At 40.9% G+C, this 19,245-nt stretch overlaps 1 protein-coding gene across 1 annotated transcript in view; it reads right to left on the reverse strand.

The window, feature by feature from the left end:
• The window catches only part of morc3a (MORC family CW-type zinc finger 3a), a 68,653-nt gene that overhangs the window by 29,424 nt on the left and 19,984 nt on the right, over window positions 1-19,245 (reverse strand). The window contains exons 11-13 of the mRNA XM_087992536.1: window positions 17,090-17,218; window positions 12,139-12,213; window positions 3,812-3,866 (exon numbers count right to left, since the gene is read on the reverse strand). Of these exons, the coding sequence (XP_087848662.1) occupies window positions 3,812-3,866; window positions 12,139-12,213; window positions 17,090-17,218 (259 nt within the window). The remainder of the gene's footprint in view (window positions 1-3,811; window positions 3,867-12,138; window positions 12,214-17,089; window positions 17,219-19,245) is intronic.

Here is a 19,245-nt window from a genome sequence, read left to right on the forward strand (position 1 = left end):
AAATTCAGCTTTGTGATTATGGCACTCTGACACAATGGCAATTAAAATTTTAAAAAAATTCGGAGAACATCCAATCCAGACAAATTTCTTCAGTAGGACAAAATGACTCAGTTCGAAAACCAAGATTCCTGACTCATGCTAATAGTCATCTGAAGGAGGAGGAAAGGAATAATCAATTTCTACGTTACCGGAAACAACCCTGGCCTACATACTAAAGTAAAACAAAGAATAAGGGTCCCTAGGCTCTCCCCAGTTTAGGGTAAACAAATAACTAGGGATACAATAGGACCGCTTTAAGATTAACAAGGTGGCACCGTAGGAAATGGGTGGGATACTAAATGAGTATTTTGTGTAGGTATTTACTGCGGAGAAGGATATGGAAGCTAGAGAATGTGGAGAAATAAATGGTGATAACTTGAAAAAAGTGTTCATATGACAGAGACAGTGGTGGTGGATGTCTTAAAATGCATAAAGGTAGATATACCCCTGGGACCTGATCAGGTATATTCCAGAGATTTGTGGGAAGCAAGGGAAATGATTGCTGGGATCTTTGTATCACAGCCATGGGGGGGGGGGGGGGGGAAGGTGCTGGAAAACTGGAGGGTGGTTAACATGGTGTCATTATTTAAGAAAGGTGGTAAGGTAAAGCCAAGGAACTATAGATCGGTGAGCCTGATGTTAGTGGTGAGTAAGTTGTTGGAGGGGATTCTGAGGTACAGGATTTACACGTAATTGGAAAAGCAAGGACTGATTAGGAATTGTCAACTTGGCTTGAGAAATTATGCCTCACTAACTTCATCAAGTTTTTTTTGAAGAATTGACAAAAAAAGATGTATGAAGGCAGAACAGTGTACACAGTCTACATAAACACAGTGTTTGACAAGGTTCGGCATGGTAGACTGGCTAGTAAAGTTAGACAGCATGAACTCCAGGGAGATCTAGCCATTTGGCTACAAAATTGGCTTGAAGGTAGGAGACAGAGGGTGGTGGTGGAGGGTTGTTTTTTAGACTGGATGCCTGTGACCAGCAATGTGCCACAATGATCAGTATGTACTGCTTTTTCCCACTTATATAAATGGTTTGGATGTGAATATATGAGGAATAGTTTGCAAGTTTGCAGATGACACCAAAATTGGTTGTGTAGTGAACAGTGAAAAAGGTCATCTCAGTACTAAGGGACCTTTATCAGATGTGCTGAGGGGTGGCAGATGGAGTTTAATTCAGATAAATGTGAGGTCACAGAGTCATAGAGATGTACAGCACAGAAACAGACAATTCGGTACAACTCATCCATGCCGACCAGATATCCTAACCCAATCTACTCACACCTGCCAGCAACATTTTTGCAAGGCAAATCAGTGCAGGACTCATATACTTAATGGTAAGGTCCTGGGATGTTTGTGCCGAATAAAGAGACCTTGGGGTGCAGGCTCATAGTTTCTTGAAGGTGGAGTCACAGGTGAACAGGGTAATGAAGACGACATTTGGTACACTTACCTTTATTGATCATTGCATTGAGTATCAGAGTTGGGAGGTCATGTTGCAGCTGTACAGGTCACTGGTTCGACCACTTTTGGAATACTGTGTTCAGTTCTAGTCTCCCTGCTACAGATTTTAAACTTGAAAGGGTGCAGAAAAGATTTACAAGAGGGTTTGGGCTACAGAGAGAGGTTGAATAGACTGGGTCGATTTTCCCTGGACCAGCAGAGACTGAGGGGTAATCTTATAGACATTTTTAAAATCATGAGGTACATGGATAGGGTGAATAGCCAAAGTCTTTTTTCCAGGGAGGGGAGTCCAAAACTAGAGAGCCCGCTCACTTCAAACATAGCCTATGATGCAAAAGGGAGCTAAGAGGCAACTTTTTCCAAGCAGAGAGTGAAGTGATGCAGAGTGGTACAGCTCCAACATTTAAAAGGCATCTGGATGGGTACATGAATAGAAAAACGTTCAGAAGGATATGGACCAAATGCTGGCAAATGGGATTAGATTAATTTAGCGTATCTGGTCAGCATGGACAAGTCAGAACGAAAGGTCTGTTTCTATGCTATACAACTCTATGCCTCCAAGAACTGCAGATGCTGGAGATAGAGTCACGCAGCACAAAACAGAGCCTTCAGTCCAACGTATCCGTGCTGACCAAGTTCCCAAAACTAAACTTGCCTGCATTTGGCTCACACCCCTATAAACCTTTCATATTCGTGCATCTGTCCAAATGTCTTTTAAATGTTGTAACTGTACCTGCATCTACCACTTCTGGCAGTTCATTTCATTTATGAACCATCCTCTGTGGACAGAGGTTGCCACTCAGGTCCCTTTTACATCTTTCTCCTCTCACCTTAAGAAATATGCCTGAAAATTTGTTGCTGGAAAAGCGCAGCAGGTCAGGCAGTATCAAAGGAGCAGGAGAATCGACATTTCGGGCATAAGCCCTTCTTCTTCCTGAAGGGCTTATGCCCGAAACGTCGATTCTCCTGCTCCTTTGATGCTGCCTGACCTGCTGGTTTTCCAGCAATACATTTTTCAGCTCTGATCTCCAGCATCTGCAGTCCTCACTTTCTCCTTAAAAAATATGCCCCCTGGTTTTTAAATCCTAGGGAAAACACCTTTGCTATTCACCTTACCTCTGCTCCTCACGAGTTCAGAAACCTCTATAAACGTCACCTCTCGGCCTCCTGTGCTTCAGTGAAAAAATCCCAGCCTCTCCATCTAACACCAACTCTTCAGTCCCAGCAACATCATTCTAAATCTTTACTGAACCTACTCCAATTAAATAATATCCTTCCTATAGGAGGGCGACAAGAACTGTACACAGTACTCCAAAAGCGTCCTGCACAATCTCAACATGACATCCCAACTTCTATACTAAGTGGTCTGGGCAATGCAGGCAAGCATGCTAAATGCCTTAATTATCCTAGCTATCCGTGAGACAACTACACACCTGAATCCCCTAGGTATCTCTGTTATACATTATCCCGGGCATTGTGTAAGTAAGTCCTGCTCTTGTTCCTTTACCAAAATGCAATACCTCATATTTATCTAAATTAAATTACATCTGCCACTTCTAAGCACATTGGCCCAATTGATCAAGATCCAGTTATAACTTTAGATAACCTTCTTCACTATTGCCTATAGCACCGATTTGGGTGTAATCTGCAAACTTACTAACTATGCCTCCTCATCCAAATCATTTATCTAAATGACAAACAACAGTGAACTCAGCACTGACTCCTGCAGAATACTAACACTCACAGGCCTCCACTCTACAAAACAACCCGCTACCACCACTCTCTGTCTCTCGCCGTCAAGCCAATTTTGCATTCAAGTGACCAGCTCTCCCTGAATTCCATGTGACCTAACTTTACTAAACAGTCTATCATGTAGAACCTTGTCAAAGGCCTTACTAAAGTCCACTGTAGACAATGTCTACCACTCTGCCCTCTATTGCTTTGGTTACATCCTCAAAACTCAACAACAAAAAAAAATCACTGGTGAAACTAGGCAGGTCTGGCAATATCTGTGGGAAGATAGCAGAGTTAATATTTTGAGACTAAGGAGATGCTGCATCTGAAATAATCGCCAGACTCAAAATGATAAATCGGCTTTCTTGCCTCTGATGCTGCCAAACCTATTGAGTTTCAAAAGGATTGCTATTTTTGTTTCTTGCATACAGACATTCCATAGTAGAAAGTGGAATTTTTTAGGCAGTCGAAATACATTACACCAGAAATTTTACATTAATTTTTTAACATTGGTTTTGACAAACAGAAATTAGGAGTTGATAAATTGGTGCTGTAATAAGTTAGCTTGCCTGTTTGTCTTGATCCATTAAACGCCGTCGGTTTTTCTCACGATTTCTTTGTTCTCTGGAATAACCCATAACAGGTTTTATTGATACAATGACAACCTAGAAAACTAGCCTATTACCTGAGATAAGCACAAATTGTGCAATTTAAAATCGTTCTAGTTCCCAAAAGAAACGGTTGTCATAAAACAGCTGCAACATTAGTTAGCTGATGTACTATTCTGTGGATTTTAACCAGGGAAATCTGTCGCTTTGACATGGAAATGGACCTTTTCTCAATGTCCCCCCTCACCTCTCCAGACACATTACCATTTGGTTCACGTGATAGCTGCTCTCTGATACCTCATCCAAAAGGCAATTCTTCAAGGCCTGCCTGAATAACAAGTTTATGAAGACTAATCAACAGAGGGAAGCCATCACACAAAATTCAATTTTCTCCATACAGACAACTTCCAGCAGAGGTAACTGGACAGCAGTCAGGAATCTCAGAAGTTAGAAACTTCGCACAGAAAAATGTTATTTGGCCCACTGAGTCTGCTGCTTGAGTATTCCTGATGAAGGGCTTATGCCCGAAACATTGATTCTTAGCGTGTTTTGAGAAGATTTGTAGCTCAGGTTGAGGTTTTGAATGCAGGTTTGCTCGCTGAGCTAGACGTTCATTTCCAGACATTCCGTCACCCTACTAGGTAACATCTTCAGTGGGCATCAGGCAAAGCACTGCTGATAATTCCTGCTTTCTACTAATATGTTTGGGTTTTTTTGGGTAGGTGACGTCACTTCCTGTGGTGGTGTTATTTCCTGTGAAGTTACTTCCTGTTCTTTTTCTCAGGGGGTGGTAGTTGGGGTCTAACGTGTTTGTTGATAGGGTTCGGGTTGGAATGCCATGCATTAGGAATTCTCGTGTGTGTAGGAATTCATCGATTCTCCTACTCTACAAATGCTGCCTGACCTCCTGTGCTTTTCCAGCACCCCACACACAACCCCCATTCAGTCTGCTGTCACTCTCACTGTGATAATCAATTCTAATCTCACTTTACTGTTCTTTATGTATGTACTTACAAGGTTTGTGTAAAGATTTGTAGCTTGGATATCAGTTTTTGTGGTTGTGGGTGCGCTCACCAACCTGAGAAGTTCACTTGCTGGGAAGTTCATAGCCACAACCACGACAACCGGCATCCAAGCCATAAATCTTTTTAACATACCTTGAACACCTACCGGCGAGAGACATTAAGACAAGCAAGGAAATGGGGAGTCCTGTGCCAACTGCCTAAGCGTTACCTTATGAACAACTCCAATTCCTACATGGATGTCAAAGGAATTAAATACTACCACACTGTCAGATACATACCACCAATCAACAACCCACAAACCAGGGATACAGTCAGACAAAACGGTCTCAGGATGGTCCAGGTTATGATTATGTATGTACACAACAGACCTCACAGGTACAGACAAGAAATTGTGCACCAAAAATGGTTAATTTCAAAAACAGCCAATCACGAGTGGACCACGATAATTGAACAGGCCATCATAAGACAGAACAGAATCACAAGACAAAATGACTAAGATGACCAACAGCAGAGAAGATAACACGACAGACACCTGTCCAGCACCAAACAGTTTACCGACACAGAAAAAGCTACACTAGCCAAGGGACTCAACTACAACCACAGGGACGCAAAAACAACAGACTTCCTAGCTGCACTAGAATGTACGCTCAGAACTAAACAGACTAACCAAAGAGACACAGCAAACAGTCAGACAAACTATTGTACCCTTACTAATGAAGAAAAGTCAAACAAACAACCTCAACACCAAAGACAGAGATGCCCTAAAGGCACTCAAAAATGACAAGAACATAATTATAGCACCAGTGGACAAGGGCAGAATGACGGTTATGATTAGATTCCCTACAGTGTGAACACAGGACCTTCGGCCCAACAAGTCCACACCGACCCTCCAAAGAGTAACCCAACCAGACCCTTTTCCTGCTGACTAATGCACCTCTTTGGACTGTGGGAGGAAACCCACGCAGACACAGAGAATGTACAAACTCCACACAGACAGTCGCCAGAGTCTGAAATCGAACCTGGGTCCCTGGTGCCGTGAGGTTGCAGTGCTAACCAATGAGCCACCATGCTGGGTTTTTTTTATTATCAAGGACAAGGTCAAATATATTCAAAAAACAGGGAAACTACTTACAGATACCAACACCTACCTACAAGGAGAGTGTAGACCCACGGCACAGCGAATGAAAAGAATAAACATACTACAGAACCTTCAAAAGAAAAATACAGACTAATAACCAGGATTAAGGATGAAACCAGAAAGCAACAATACCAAGACTTTACGGATTACCTGAAGTACACAAACCAGACATACCAGTTAGACTCATTGTGGTACTTCCAGGAATGCCATCGCAGAACTCTGACAAAAACTGAATTATCTTATTACCAGATCCAAACACTCCATACAATCATCACATGAATTCCTGGACAACATCAGGAATATAAACATAGACAAGGGCGAAGCAATGGTGTCATTTGATGTAATAGTACGGTGCACTTCAAATCGATAAAACTCTACCCAGAGAGACAATAGCCAACCTCCTGGACAAGCAGAACAGATAACACGATGGTAAGCCTATCAACAAGGACTGCATGCTCAAACTACTAGACCTGTGCATGACGACACACTTTACATTCAACAAACAAATACATGAACAGATCAATGGAATACCTATGGGCTCGCCAATCTCTGGGTTAATACCACAAGCAGTGATGTAAAGAATGGAACAAAAACCCTACAACAAATCCAACCCAAACTCTGGATGAGGTACACAGACGACACTTTTGTTATCATTGAGAACAGAAATCGAGAACACACACTGGATTATCAACACCACACTCACAGGGATCAGGAAACCAACATTCAACTCCCATTCCTAGATGTGATGGTACAAAGAACAGAGACCGTGGATGCACCAGTAAATGTAAAGGAAAGTCACACACACCGACCACGTTCTGAATTACAACAGAAACCACCCAAACACACACAAGAGAAGCTGCATTAGGACCCTGTTCAAAAGGGCTCCAAAACAATGCAGCACTCTAAACCTGTGAAGGGAAGAAGAACATAACCTCTACAGTCTTCATCAAGAATGGATATCCATGTAAATTCATCCACAGATGCCTAACAGACAAGCATTGTGATGAGGACATCCCACAACCTATCTCACTAACTATGCTACCTTACACAAAAACCATCTTGGAACTGACGGCCAGACTTCTCAGACCACACAGGTTCATGCCAGCCCATAAACCAACGGCTGTGCTCAGACAACTCACCAAGACAAAAGATCCTATGCCCATCACGTGCAAGACTAAAATTTACAGGATTCCATACAAAGACTACACAAATAGGGCAAACAGGCAGACAACTAGCAATCCCCATCCACAAGCACCAATTAACCATTAAATGTCACCACCAGCTGCCCCTTGTAGTGATACACACAGATAACAAGGACCACAAATTTGACTGGGACAATGCATCAATCAAAAGACCAGCTAAATTTAGGGCAGCCAGAGAATTTCCAGATGCATGGCACTCAGGCACAGACTCCAATCAGCAAACTGACTTAGACCCAATGTACTGGCCACTACAATGAGCAAACGGAAAGCACCAGAAACAGAATCAAATAAATTCCAGAAAATACAGTACAGGAGACTCCAAAGCACTGAAATTGTCAGCTAGACAGGGGACAAAATGACTGCAAATCAACTTCCCAGCTCAGTGAACATAGCCACAACAATGTGTATATTTGTAGTATCTCTGCTTTGCATGCTTAACTTTGCATGTATTCGACATTCAAGGACTCCTTTATCGAAAACAATTTCTAATCCTTTTATGGCCTGAACAAAGAATGAAAACTACAGAATTACAAACAAAAGGGGGAAAGAGACAGCCAGACGTTGTTATTGTGTTTAGCTTGATCAACCCAAAACTCACGCAGACTTTGTTTTCTCACTATAACCTTATTTGTTTTTACAAATACATTAAGGTCAAAAGGGTAACTAGGGAGAGAATAGGGCCCCTCAAAAGATCAGCAAGGCGGCCTTTGAATGGAGCCGCAGAAAATGGGGGAGATACTAAACGAGTATTTTGCATCAGTATTTTAGTGTGGAAAAGGACATGGAAGATATAGAATGTAGGGAAATAGAAGGTGACACCTTGCAAAATGTCCATATTACAGAGGAGGAAGTGCTGGATGTCTTGAAACGCATAATAGTGGATAATTCCCCAGGATCTGATGAGGTGTACCCGAGAACTCTGTGGGAAGCTAGGGAAGTGATTGCAGGGCCTTTTGCTGAGATATTTGTATCATCGATAGTCACAGGTGAGGTGCTGGAAGACTGGAGGTCGGCTAACTTAAACGGTGCCACTGTTTAAGAAGGGTGGCAAGGACAAGCCAGGGTGAGCCTAACGTCAGTGGTGGACAAGTTGTTGGAGGGAATCCTGAGGGACAGGATGTACATGTATTTGGAAAGGCAAGGACTGATTAGAGATTGTCAACATGGCTTTGTGCGTGGGAAATCATGTCTCACAAACTTGATTGAGACTTTTGAAGAAGTAACAAAGTAACAAAGAGGATTGATGAGAGCAGAGCAGTAGATGTGATCTACATGGACTTCAGTAAGGCGTGTGACAAGGTTCCCCATTGGAGACTGGTTAGCAAGGTTACATCTCACGGAATACAGGGAGAACTTGCCATTTGGATACAGAACAGGCTCAAAGATAGAAGACAGAGGGTGGTGGTGAAGGGTTGTTTTTTCAGACCGGAGGACTGTAACCAGTGGAGTGCCACAAAGATCATTGCTCCAAGCACTACTTTTCATCATTTATATAAATGATTTGGATGTGAGCATAAGAGGTATAGTTAGTAAGTTTGCAGATTACACCAAAATTGGAGGTGTAGTGGACAGTGAAGGTTACTTTAGATTACAACAGGAGCTTGATCAGATGGGCCAATGGGTGAGAAGTGGCAGATGGAGTTTAATTCAGATAAATGCGAGGTGCTACATTTTGGGAAAGCAAATCTTAGCAGGACTTATACACTTAATGGTAAGGTCCTAGGGAGTGTTGCTGAACAAAGAGACCTTGGAGTGCAGGTTCATAGCTCCTTGAAAGTGGAGTCGCAGGTAGATAGGATAGTGAAGGCGACGTTTGGTATGCTTTCCTTTATTGGTCAGATTATTGAATACAGGAGTTGGGAGGTCATGTTGTGGCTGTACAGGACATTGGTTAGGCCACTGTTGGAATATTGCGTGTAATCCTGGTCTCCTTCCTATTGGAAAGATGTTGTGAAACTTGAAAGAGTTCAGAAATGATTCACAAGGATGTTGCCAGGGTTGCAGGATTTGAGTTATAGGGAGAGGCTGAATAGGCTGGGACTGTTTTTCTTGGAGCGACGGAGGCTGATGGATGTCCTCAAAGATTTACAAAATTATGAGGGGCATGGATAAGATAAATAGTCAAAGTCTTTTTCCCTGAGGTGGGGGAGTCCAAAACTAGAGGGCATAGGTTTAAGGTGAGAGGGGCAAGATATAAAAGAGACCTATGGGGTAATTTTTTCATGCAGAGGGTGGTACGTGTATGGAATGAGTTGCCAGAGGAAATGGTGGAGGCTAGTACAATTGCAACTTTTAAAATGCATTTGGATGGGCATATGATTAGGAAGGGTTTAGAAGGATATGGGCCAAGTGCCTGCAGATGGGACTGGATTGAGTTGGGATATCTGGTCAGCATGGACGGGTTGGACCGAAGGGTCTGTTTCCGTGCTGTACATCTCTATGACTCTAATCAAGTCGTTTCTAAAATATTTATACAATCTTCCTTTAAAAAATGCAATGGTCTCATCTATTACCTGTGACAAAGTATTCTTAGCTTTTGTAAGTCAAGAAAAGTTGGTAGCAATGGTACTCTAGTGCGTTTTTTCTTTCAATGCTATCGAGATACCAATTAGGGAAACAAGGTGCCTCCTGCAACATTTTGTCGAGCGCAGACAGATGTGATGGGATCTATGGTGTCAGACTCATGGGTAGAATTGTACTGTATATTGTCCCTCATAAGTAGTCAGTGCAGAAGCAGGCCATTCAGCCCATTAAGTCTGCTCCACCAATGAGATCATGACTGATCGGATAATCGTAAATTGCCTTTTCCCCATAACCCTCGATTCCCTTAATGATTAAAAATCTGCCCCTCATATTTAGTAAGCCAGCATCAACAGCCCCTACAGTAAAGAATTCCATAGATTCACTACCGTGAGAGAAGAAATTCCTCTTAATCACTATCTTAAACATGCAACGCCTTCTCCTGAAATTATACCCTCTAGTCCTAGACTCTGCTGTAAGGGGAAACAACTTTTACACACGTACCCTGTCAAGTCCTCCAAGAACTTTGAATGTTTCAATTAGGTCACTTCTCATTCTTCCATATAGAGCTTTAATCTTCTCAATCTCTTCTCATAATGCAGTCCCTCCAATACCTGGCATCAGGCTAATGAAGTTTCTCTGGACTGCCCTCGATGTCAATATATCTTTCCTTAGATAAGGGCTCCAAACTGTTCACAGTATTCAAGCTGTGATCTTTCTAGTACCTTGTGCAGTTTTAATAAAACCTACTTACTTCAATATAGTAATTTTATTTTCCTCATTCAAGTCATTAATACATATGATCAGTAATTGGGGCCCGAGCGCTATTCTCCACAGAACATGGCCAGATTCATCCTGAAATTGACCCCGTACACTGTCTTTTGTTAATTAGCCAATCCTCTATCCATGCTAACATCCGACCTCCAAAACCATGGGCCCTTATCTTAGTAAGCGCAGTAGTGTACCAAATGGCTCCTGAAAATCCAAATGTAACAGATCCACTGCTTACCTGTTATTTAAGCTGCTTGCCACTTCTTCCAAAGAACTCTAGTAAATTTGGCAGTGTTATTTCCCCTGTATGAAGCCATGCTGATCCTGCTTGATCATGTGTGATTTCTAGATGCTCTGCTATTACTTTTGTTATCATTGACTCTAAACTTTTCCCCAATAACAGACATTAAGCTAACTAGCCTAAGGTTACTTTCTTTTTGTCTCCAAAATCACTTTTATAAATATAAGTATCACACTGGCAGTTTAAATCATTTGGAACTTTTCCAGAATATCCGGATTTCTAGAAGATTATTACCAGTCCACAATCTCTCTAGACATTTTCAATTGTGGAACAGGGTGTCACATTACACAACACAGGGACAAAATGGCAACACAAATAATAGCCATTCTTTCGCCAAGAGTGAACATCATTCCAAGCACTGTCTTGGTCTTTGTGAATAGGAAGATCCGTGTTACTCATGATGTGTCCCATAATGGAACAATCCTGTATGTAAAAAAGTTTCTTTCAACAGTGTTTTCACGTTGGTCAGTGAAGTATCTTTTCACAGATTCAGGGCTGCAGGCTTCACTGGCTGGACTGGTATTTATTGGCCATCACCAAATCCCCTGGAGAAGATGATGGTGAGCGGCCTTTTTGAACCACTGCAGGCTATTTAGTGTGTACACCCACAGCCCTGTCAGGAAGAGTGTGTCAGGGTTTTGGCTCAACAATAATGAAGGAACACCAAAACAGCTCAGAGTCAGGAAATACGTCACTGCTGCTAGGTCAAAATTCCGTGTTAATTTTCCCAAAGAAAATAATATTTCCTCTTTCACCGTGTTAAAACTCTTGAGGATTTTTTTTTTAAAAAACCATCGAATCATAGAATCCCTACAGTGCAGAAAGAGGCCAATCAGCCCATTGGGTCTGCATCAACCTTCCAAAAACCATCCCACCCAGACCCACCCATTCCCACAACTCAGTAATTCAGTAGAAATAATCCAAACTACATAAATGTAAACACCAAATGACCAATTAGAAGGCAACTTGAACTTTTCTCCCCCTTTTTCTGGGAACTACCATTCTCACTGGAGTACATGCTTTGCATCCTCTGTAGGTTACATCATTATGACTTCTAATCATCCACTATACTGACAACACAAGCGAAAACATGGAAGCAGTGGGTGCACAGAAATACCACTGAACTCACTGACGCATAGTATAAGGGGGAAAGAAATTATACTTCATCTACCATCAAACCCACATTTGAAATATATTTTAAGTCCACGATTTAAACAAATGCAGTTTTGTAGAAAAAATAAGCATGACACAACCTGAAGTTCATAACCTACAGCAGCATTTAACCAATTAGCTCAATAATGTAAAACGTTTCATCAGTGAGAAAAACTTACATTTTTTTATATGTTTTCTCATAACTGGGAGTAACATCAACATCATCTTCAGGTTCTTCTGGGACACTGCAGCTCCTAAACAAGAAAACAAATATGCAATCAAAACCAATTTGATAGATGAAAGCAGAAACTACCAACAACATATAAAATCTTAGGAAGCAATTAATTAACATCTTGTGAGATCCTTCACGATGTCCGGTTCCATGTAAGCATTGTTCTATCTTTAGTTTTCAAATGTTGGATCACCACACATAGAACAGAAAACATTACAGTGCAGAACAGGCCCTTCGGCCCTCGATGTTTGGAACCAATCTGAAAGCCCATCTAACCTACACTATTTCATTCTCCTTCATATACCTATCCAATGACCATTTAAATGCCCTTAAAGTTGGCGAGTCTACCACTGTTGCAGGCAGGGGATTCCATGTCCCTACTACTCTGAGTGAAGAAATGACCAGTGATATCTGTCCTATATCTATCACTCAATTTAAAGCCACATCCCCTCGTGCTAGCCATCAACAGCCGATGAAAAAAGCTCTCACTGTTCAACCTATCTAATCCTTTGATTACCTTATATGTCACAATTAAGTCACCTCTCAACCTTCTTCTCGAACAAAAACAGTCTCAAGTCCCTCAGTTTTTCCTCAAAGGACCTTCCCTCCATACCAGGCAACATCCTAGTAAATCTCCTCTGCACCCTTTCCAAAACTTCCACATCCTTCCTATAATGCAGTGACTAGAACTGTACGTAATACTCCAAGTGTGGCTGCACCAGAGTTATGTACAGCTGCAGCATGATCTCATGGTTCCAAAACTCAATCCCTCTACAAATAAAAGCTAACACACCGTATGCCTTCTTAACAACCCTATCAACCTGGTTAGCAACCTTCAAGGATTTATGTACCTGGACACCGAGATCTCTCTGCTCATCTACACTAATCAAGAATCCTACCATTAGCCCAGATTATACATTCCTGTTACTCCTTCCAAAGTGAATCATCTCACACTTTTCCGCATTAAACTCCATTTGTCACCTCTCAGCCCAGCTCTGCAGCTTATCTATGTCTCTCTGTAATCTGCAACATTATTTGTCACTATCCACAACTCTACCTACCTTAGTGTCATCCGCAAATTTACTAATCCACCCTTCTATGCCCTTATCCAAATCATTTATAAAAATGACAAACAACAGTGGACCCAAAACAGATCCTTGCAATACCCAACTAGTAACTGAATTCCAGGATGAATATTTCCCATCAACCACCATCCCTGTGTCTTCTTTCAGCTAGCCAATGTCTGATCCAAACCGCTAACTCACTGTCAATCCCATGCATCTGTATTTTGTACAATAGCCTCTCGTCGGGAATCTTATCGAACGCCTTACTGAAATCCATGTACACCACATTCAACTGCTTTACCCTCATCCACCTGTTTGGTCACCTCAAAGAACTCAATAAAGATTTGTGAGGCACAACCGACCTTTCATAAAACAGTGTTGACTATCCCTAATCAATTTATTCCTTTCTAGATGATTATAAATCCTCTCTTATAACCCTTTTCAACACTTTACCCATAACCGAAGTAAGGCTCATAAGTCTATAATTTCCAGGGTTGTCTCTACTCCTCTTCTTGAACAAGGGGACAAAATTTGCTATCCTCCAGTCTTCTGGCACTATTCCTATAGACAATGACGACAAAGATCAAAGCCAAAGGCTCGGCAATTCCTCCCTGCTTCCCAGAGAATCCTAGGATAAATCCCATCTGGCCCAGGTGACTTACCTATTTTTACATTTTCCAGAATTGTTAACATCTCCTCCTATGCACCTCAATCCCATCTAGTAGAGTAGCCTGTATCTCTATTCTCCTCAACCACATTGTCTTTTTATAGTGTGAATGCTGACGAAAAGTATTCATTTAGCACTTCGCCCATCTCCTCTGACTCCACGCACATCTTCCCACTACTATGCTTGATTGGCCGTAATCTTACTCTAGACATTCTTTTATCCCTGATATACCCATAGAAAGCCTTAGGGTTTTCCTTGATCCTATCCACCAATGATTTCTCATGTCCCCTCCTGGCTCTTCTTAGCTCTCTCAAGGTCTTTCCTGGCTAACTTGGAACACTCAAGCACTTTAACTAAGCCATCAAATCTCATCCTAACATAAGCTGCCTTCTTCCTCTTGACAAGAGATTCAACTTCCTTAGTAAACCATGCTCCCGCGTTCGACAACTTCGCCCCTGCCTAACCGGTACATACTAATCAAAGACACATTTCCTACATTCCATTTTGACAGGAACATGGACGTAGGTTTGCTTGCTGAGCTGGAAGGTTTGTTTTCATGAAAACGAACCTTCCAACTCAGTGAGCAAATCTACATCCAGAACCTCAACCTTAGCTACAAATCTTCTCAAAACTCACTTAGAGGAACATTTTCAACATTTGTGGTTTGCACCTTTATTTTGAATTAAAGAAAAACAGCAGAAATGTAATCATTTAAACTGCACTCTGGCATATTCTTTAAAGAACTTACACCTAAATTAACCCACCTGCACTACATTCCACAGTGCATAATTTCAAAACAATCACAAAAAAATGCTTTCATTTATAATTTGTTGATCATCTCTCAATACTTGAGTATTTCTAAACTTAAAAACTCATTAACTGAATTTGAAATAAGGGAAAAACATTATAGCATGGGATTCTTTTTGGAAGATGTATTTATTATGCAAACATAACTACATTGCTTTACAAAACCATTCAAGGATGGCACTTGTGCACCTGCAGTAATGCTCTCCCACATAATGCTGGTGGAGAATAACACATTCTCCAAATGTGGCCACTTTTCTGAAAAGTGCCGGTTTGCTGATACCGCGAGTCAGGAAAGTAGCGGCAAACGAATTGCCAGAAGAAACATTCCGCAGATAACAGAGATACTTTATGCTGTTCTACAAATCCACACACGCAAATATTGCAGTAATTGTAAGTTGTGTAAAGGATGCCTTTGAGAGAAAAACCATCCAAAATGAAGTCTTAACTTGAATGCTGATCACGAACTGAAATTCAGCTGAAGTGAATGTGGGAAAAGACTCTTAGCTATCACAAGTAAACTTACCTATTATCCACTTTTTTTTTTGCCATGCAGGCTGTTAGAACATTTGGCCATGTGTTTTTTTTAAAAGCTTCTGATTTATAGACAATTAAAGTCACAAAATCCTTAAATAACTTGCACTTGGAAGATCTGAGATTATGGTATACATGTTCCTTAAAAGTTTGATACTTCATTGTTCCCATCTGCCTTGAATGAGGCACCAAGTGTTCACACTTTCCATATTGTTTACAAAAGGCTCTTCGGAAGTTCCTGTGCCTATACAGGCAGACTGGTGGTGTATGTGTGCATCCAAACTTAAAGCAGAGTCTGCCTTGCTGGGGTTGGGGGCATGATAGCTACAGAAATGTTAACATAACAGCAACCTCGGGCCTACTACAATGTTCCAGCAAAGCATAATGCAAGCTCGAGCAACAACACCTCATTTTCCCTTTAGGTATTTCACAACCCCTAGGACTGACTATTTAATTCTACAACTTCAGATCCAGACTGCATCAGGCCTATTCTCCATTTTCCTTACACTTACTCCCTTCCCCCAGCATGGTCTTGTTTACGTCTTCTTGACTTTGCTCTGAACAGTCAGGACCCATTCTGTCCCTTTCACACATTAATTCATACCCGTTTTCCATCTCTTTTTCTATTTCATCACCATTAACAATCTGCTGATCTTCTGCACTTAGCCTCTACATCATGTTCCCTTTGCCCCTATTGAAAGTAAATAAATACAATTTCCTACCCCTTTTAGTTATGAAGAAATCATTCAGAATATTAACTAGGTTTCTCTACACACAGATGATGCCACACCTGATGAGTTTCTTCAGCTCTCTATGTTTATGGTTTGGAATTCTGCTTCAATTTCTGTTTCAGGAAGAGTGTCTTTGAACAATTTTAAAGGCAGAGATAGTGGGTAAAAGGTTATTAAGGATAAGTGGAAATGTGGATTTGAGGCTACAATCAGATCATAGAGTAGAATAGAATCCCTACAGGGATTCTGTAGGGAAACTGGCCTTTTGGACTGTCAAGCCCTCAAAAACCCTCCGAAGATCATCCCATCCAGACTCCCTCCCATTCCTGCACACAATGGATAATTTAGCATGGCCAATCCACCTGGCCTACATATCTTTGGATTGTGGGAGGAAACTGAAGCAAACTCCACGCAGATATGGGGAGAATGTGCAAACTCCACACAGATCATCGCCAAAGGTTGGAATGAAACTCAGGTCCTTGGTGCTGTGAGGCAGCAGTGCTAACCACTGAATCACCGATCAGCCATGATCTTCTCCAATGGCAGAGCAGGTTTGAGAGCTGAATGTTTTAATCTTGCTCCTTGATTGTATTGTTCCCAAGATGGGGATACAGGTTTAAAAAAAAAAATCGTTGTAGATTCCTGAAGAAGGGCTTATGCCCGAAACGTCAATTCTCCTGCTCCTTGGATGCTACCTGACCTGCTGCGTTTTTCCAGTTAAAAAAAAATTGACTGAGCACACCTGCACTTTAGAAATGAATGCAACACTTTTGAGTCCCTCGTATGAAATAAAAAGCAGCTCTAGATTAAATTTAAACATCTGGGAGCATAAGAGAAATGGTAAACAACTGAATAGGCAAAAGGATTAACGAAGAAAGAAGTGCACAGTTGTCCAAAGATGAGAGATAACATTGTCTAAAGCTTATAGATCTCTAATCCCCAAGTTTGCCTAATTATTATTTCTATGTTACCCTACATTCTCTCCTTTTTGAATCTTTGGAGGTGGTGCATTGTGATTGGCCCTCACGTAAAGTAGAGAAATGTAATACTATGTTGGCAGAAAGTAAATGTGTGAAACTAATAATGAATGATTCTTACCTGAAATGTGGATCTGGATTCATGCTACAGAACCACTTATCAGACAGCTTATCTGGATCAATCCCATCTGGAAGCTTTCGCCATTTTAAACAGCCATCACATTGAGCCCAAGTTTGATCAGGAAGCTTCCTGCAAATAAAAGTACAGTCTACATATTTGAAAAAATACTATAAACATATGAATTCAGAAGTAGAAATAAATTGGAAACCAAAAACATAACTGTATTGAGCTTTATCTATTAAAATCTCCTGTGGAATTGTCTCACTGCAAGATACACTGAAGTGTGGCACCTTGGATTCTGTAAATTAAGTAAGATGCTTATGTATCATAAATCATGGGACACCAGGTTATAGTCCAACAGGTTTAACTGGAAGCACTAGCTTTCAGATCGCTGCCCCTTCATCAGGTGGTTGTGGAGTATAAGATTGGAAGACACAGAATTTAGAGCAAAAGTTTACAGTGTGATGTAACTGAAATTATACATTGAAAAAGACCTGGATTGAAAAAGATATAATTTCAGTTACATCACACTGTAAACCTTTGCTATAAATTCTGTGTCTTACACTCTTATACAGCACAACCACCCAAATGAAGGAGCAGCGCTCTAAAAGCTAGTACTTTCAAATAAATCTGTTGGACTATAACCTGGTGTTGTGTGATTTTTTAACTTTGTACACCCCAGTCCAACACCAATATCTCCAAATCATAAGCCATGGGAGTCATTAAAAGATATTTGTCGATAATTTTATTATGTTTGTGTTTTTCTTGGCTGTTTTGTTTAAGTTCTAATTTTGGCCCTTAGAAAGTTTAGCTACTAAGAAAACAGCAAATAAAAATATTTCAGAAAGCGCAACTGTCTGTGTGGAGTTTGCACATTCTTCCCGTGTCTGCATGGGTTTCCTCCAGGTGCTCCAGTTTCCTCCCACAGTCCAAAGATGTGCAAGGTAGGTAAATTGGTCATGTTAAATTACCCGTAGTGTTAGGTGCATTAGTCAGGGGTAAATATAGGGGAATGGGTCTGGGTGGGTTGCTCTTCGGAGGGTCGGTGTGGACTTGTTGGGCCGAAGGGCCTGTTTCCACACTGTCGGGAATCTAATCTAATCTAATCTAATCACTTTGGGCAATATCTGGAAGAGGTTAAAGCATTGAATCATTGATCAAACCCACTAATTGCTTTCTGACTGGAACCAATGTATAATCTTTCAGCTTTAAATGTAAAAGTAAAAAAATTATAAAAGCAGAAAGAGTTGACAAACTGTGACAAGCAGAAATTTTTTGATGCTAAATATTCATTATGTTTACAAGATCAGTGTTTGAAATCAGATTCCAGATTCTCATTAGAACTCTCAGCATCATGCAGGACAGAACTACGTTTATACAATAATCCAGCCCAGAATGAAGCTACTCAGTCTGTCACATCTGCACCAGTTCTCTGAAATAGCTAACTAATTTATCTTAATAGCCAACTTTTGCCCACAACCTTGCAAAAGTCTTCAAGGCATCTTCAATTTCTTTTTAAAGATTCCTATCAAACTCCTAATTTCAACACACTTTCAAGTCATGTTTTAAACCTTCACAAACTTTGACATTTTCCTCTAGTTATTTAGCCAATTATTTTTATACTACGGAATCAACTATTGAAGATTATTTTATTTATTGGAGAGTGGAGAATTCTAATCAGAGTGCAAGATCTACACCTACAATAGGCTCAGATTTAAATTCACTAGTAGGAAAATAGCAATTGTTTTCAATGTTACAGAAACTAAACTTATATACAAAAAGTCTCCCAGCAATTTAGATTTGCATCCATCCATACAGAATAAGATAACTGAAACTTTGGCATACATGAATAAATTGATTCGGAGATGCCGGTGTTGGACTGGGGTGTACAAAGTTAAAAATCACACAACACCAGGTTATAGTCCAACAGGTTTAATTGGAAGCACACTAGCTTTCGGAGCGACGCTCCTTCGCTCCGAAAGCTAGTGTGTTTCCAATTAAACCTGTTGGACTATAACCTGGTGTTGTGTGATTTTTAACTATGAATAAATTGCATACACATCTCAAAAGGGTTAAGAAGCTGCATGGGAATTGAAGGAGCTTCTTACTTATTTTAAAACAAATTCACAGTATGTGGGCATCGCTGGCTGGGCCAG

This window comes from Chiloscyllium plagiosum, unplaced genomic scaffold (genome assembly GCF_037043375.1).
Source record: "Chiloscyllium plagiosum isolate Xiang-an unplaced genomic scaffold, Cpla_swu_hap1 HiC_scaffold_12, whole genome shotgun sequence".
Taxonomy (NCBI): Eukaryota; Metazoa; Chordata; class Chondrichthyes; order Orectolobiformes; family Hemiscylliidae; genus Chiloscyllium; species Chiloscyllium plagiosum.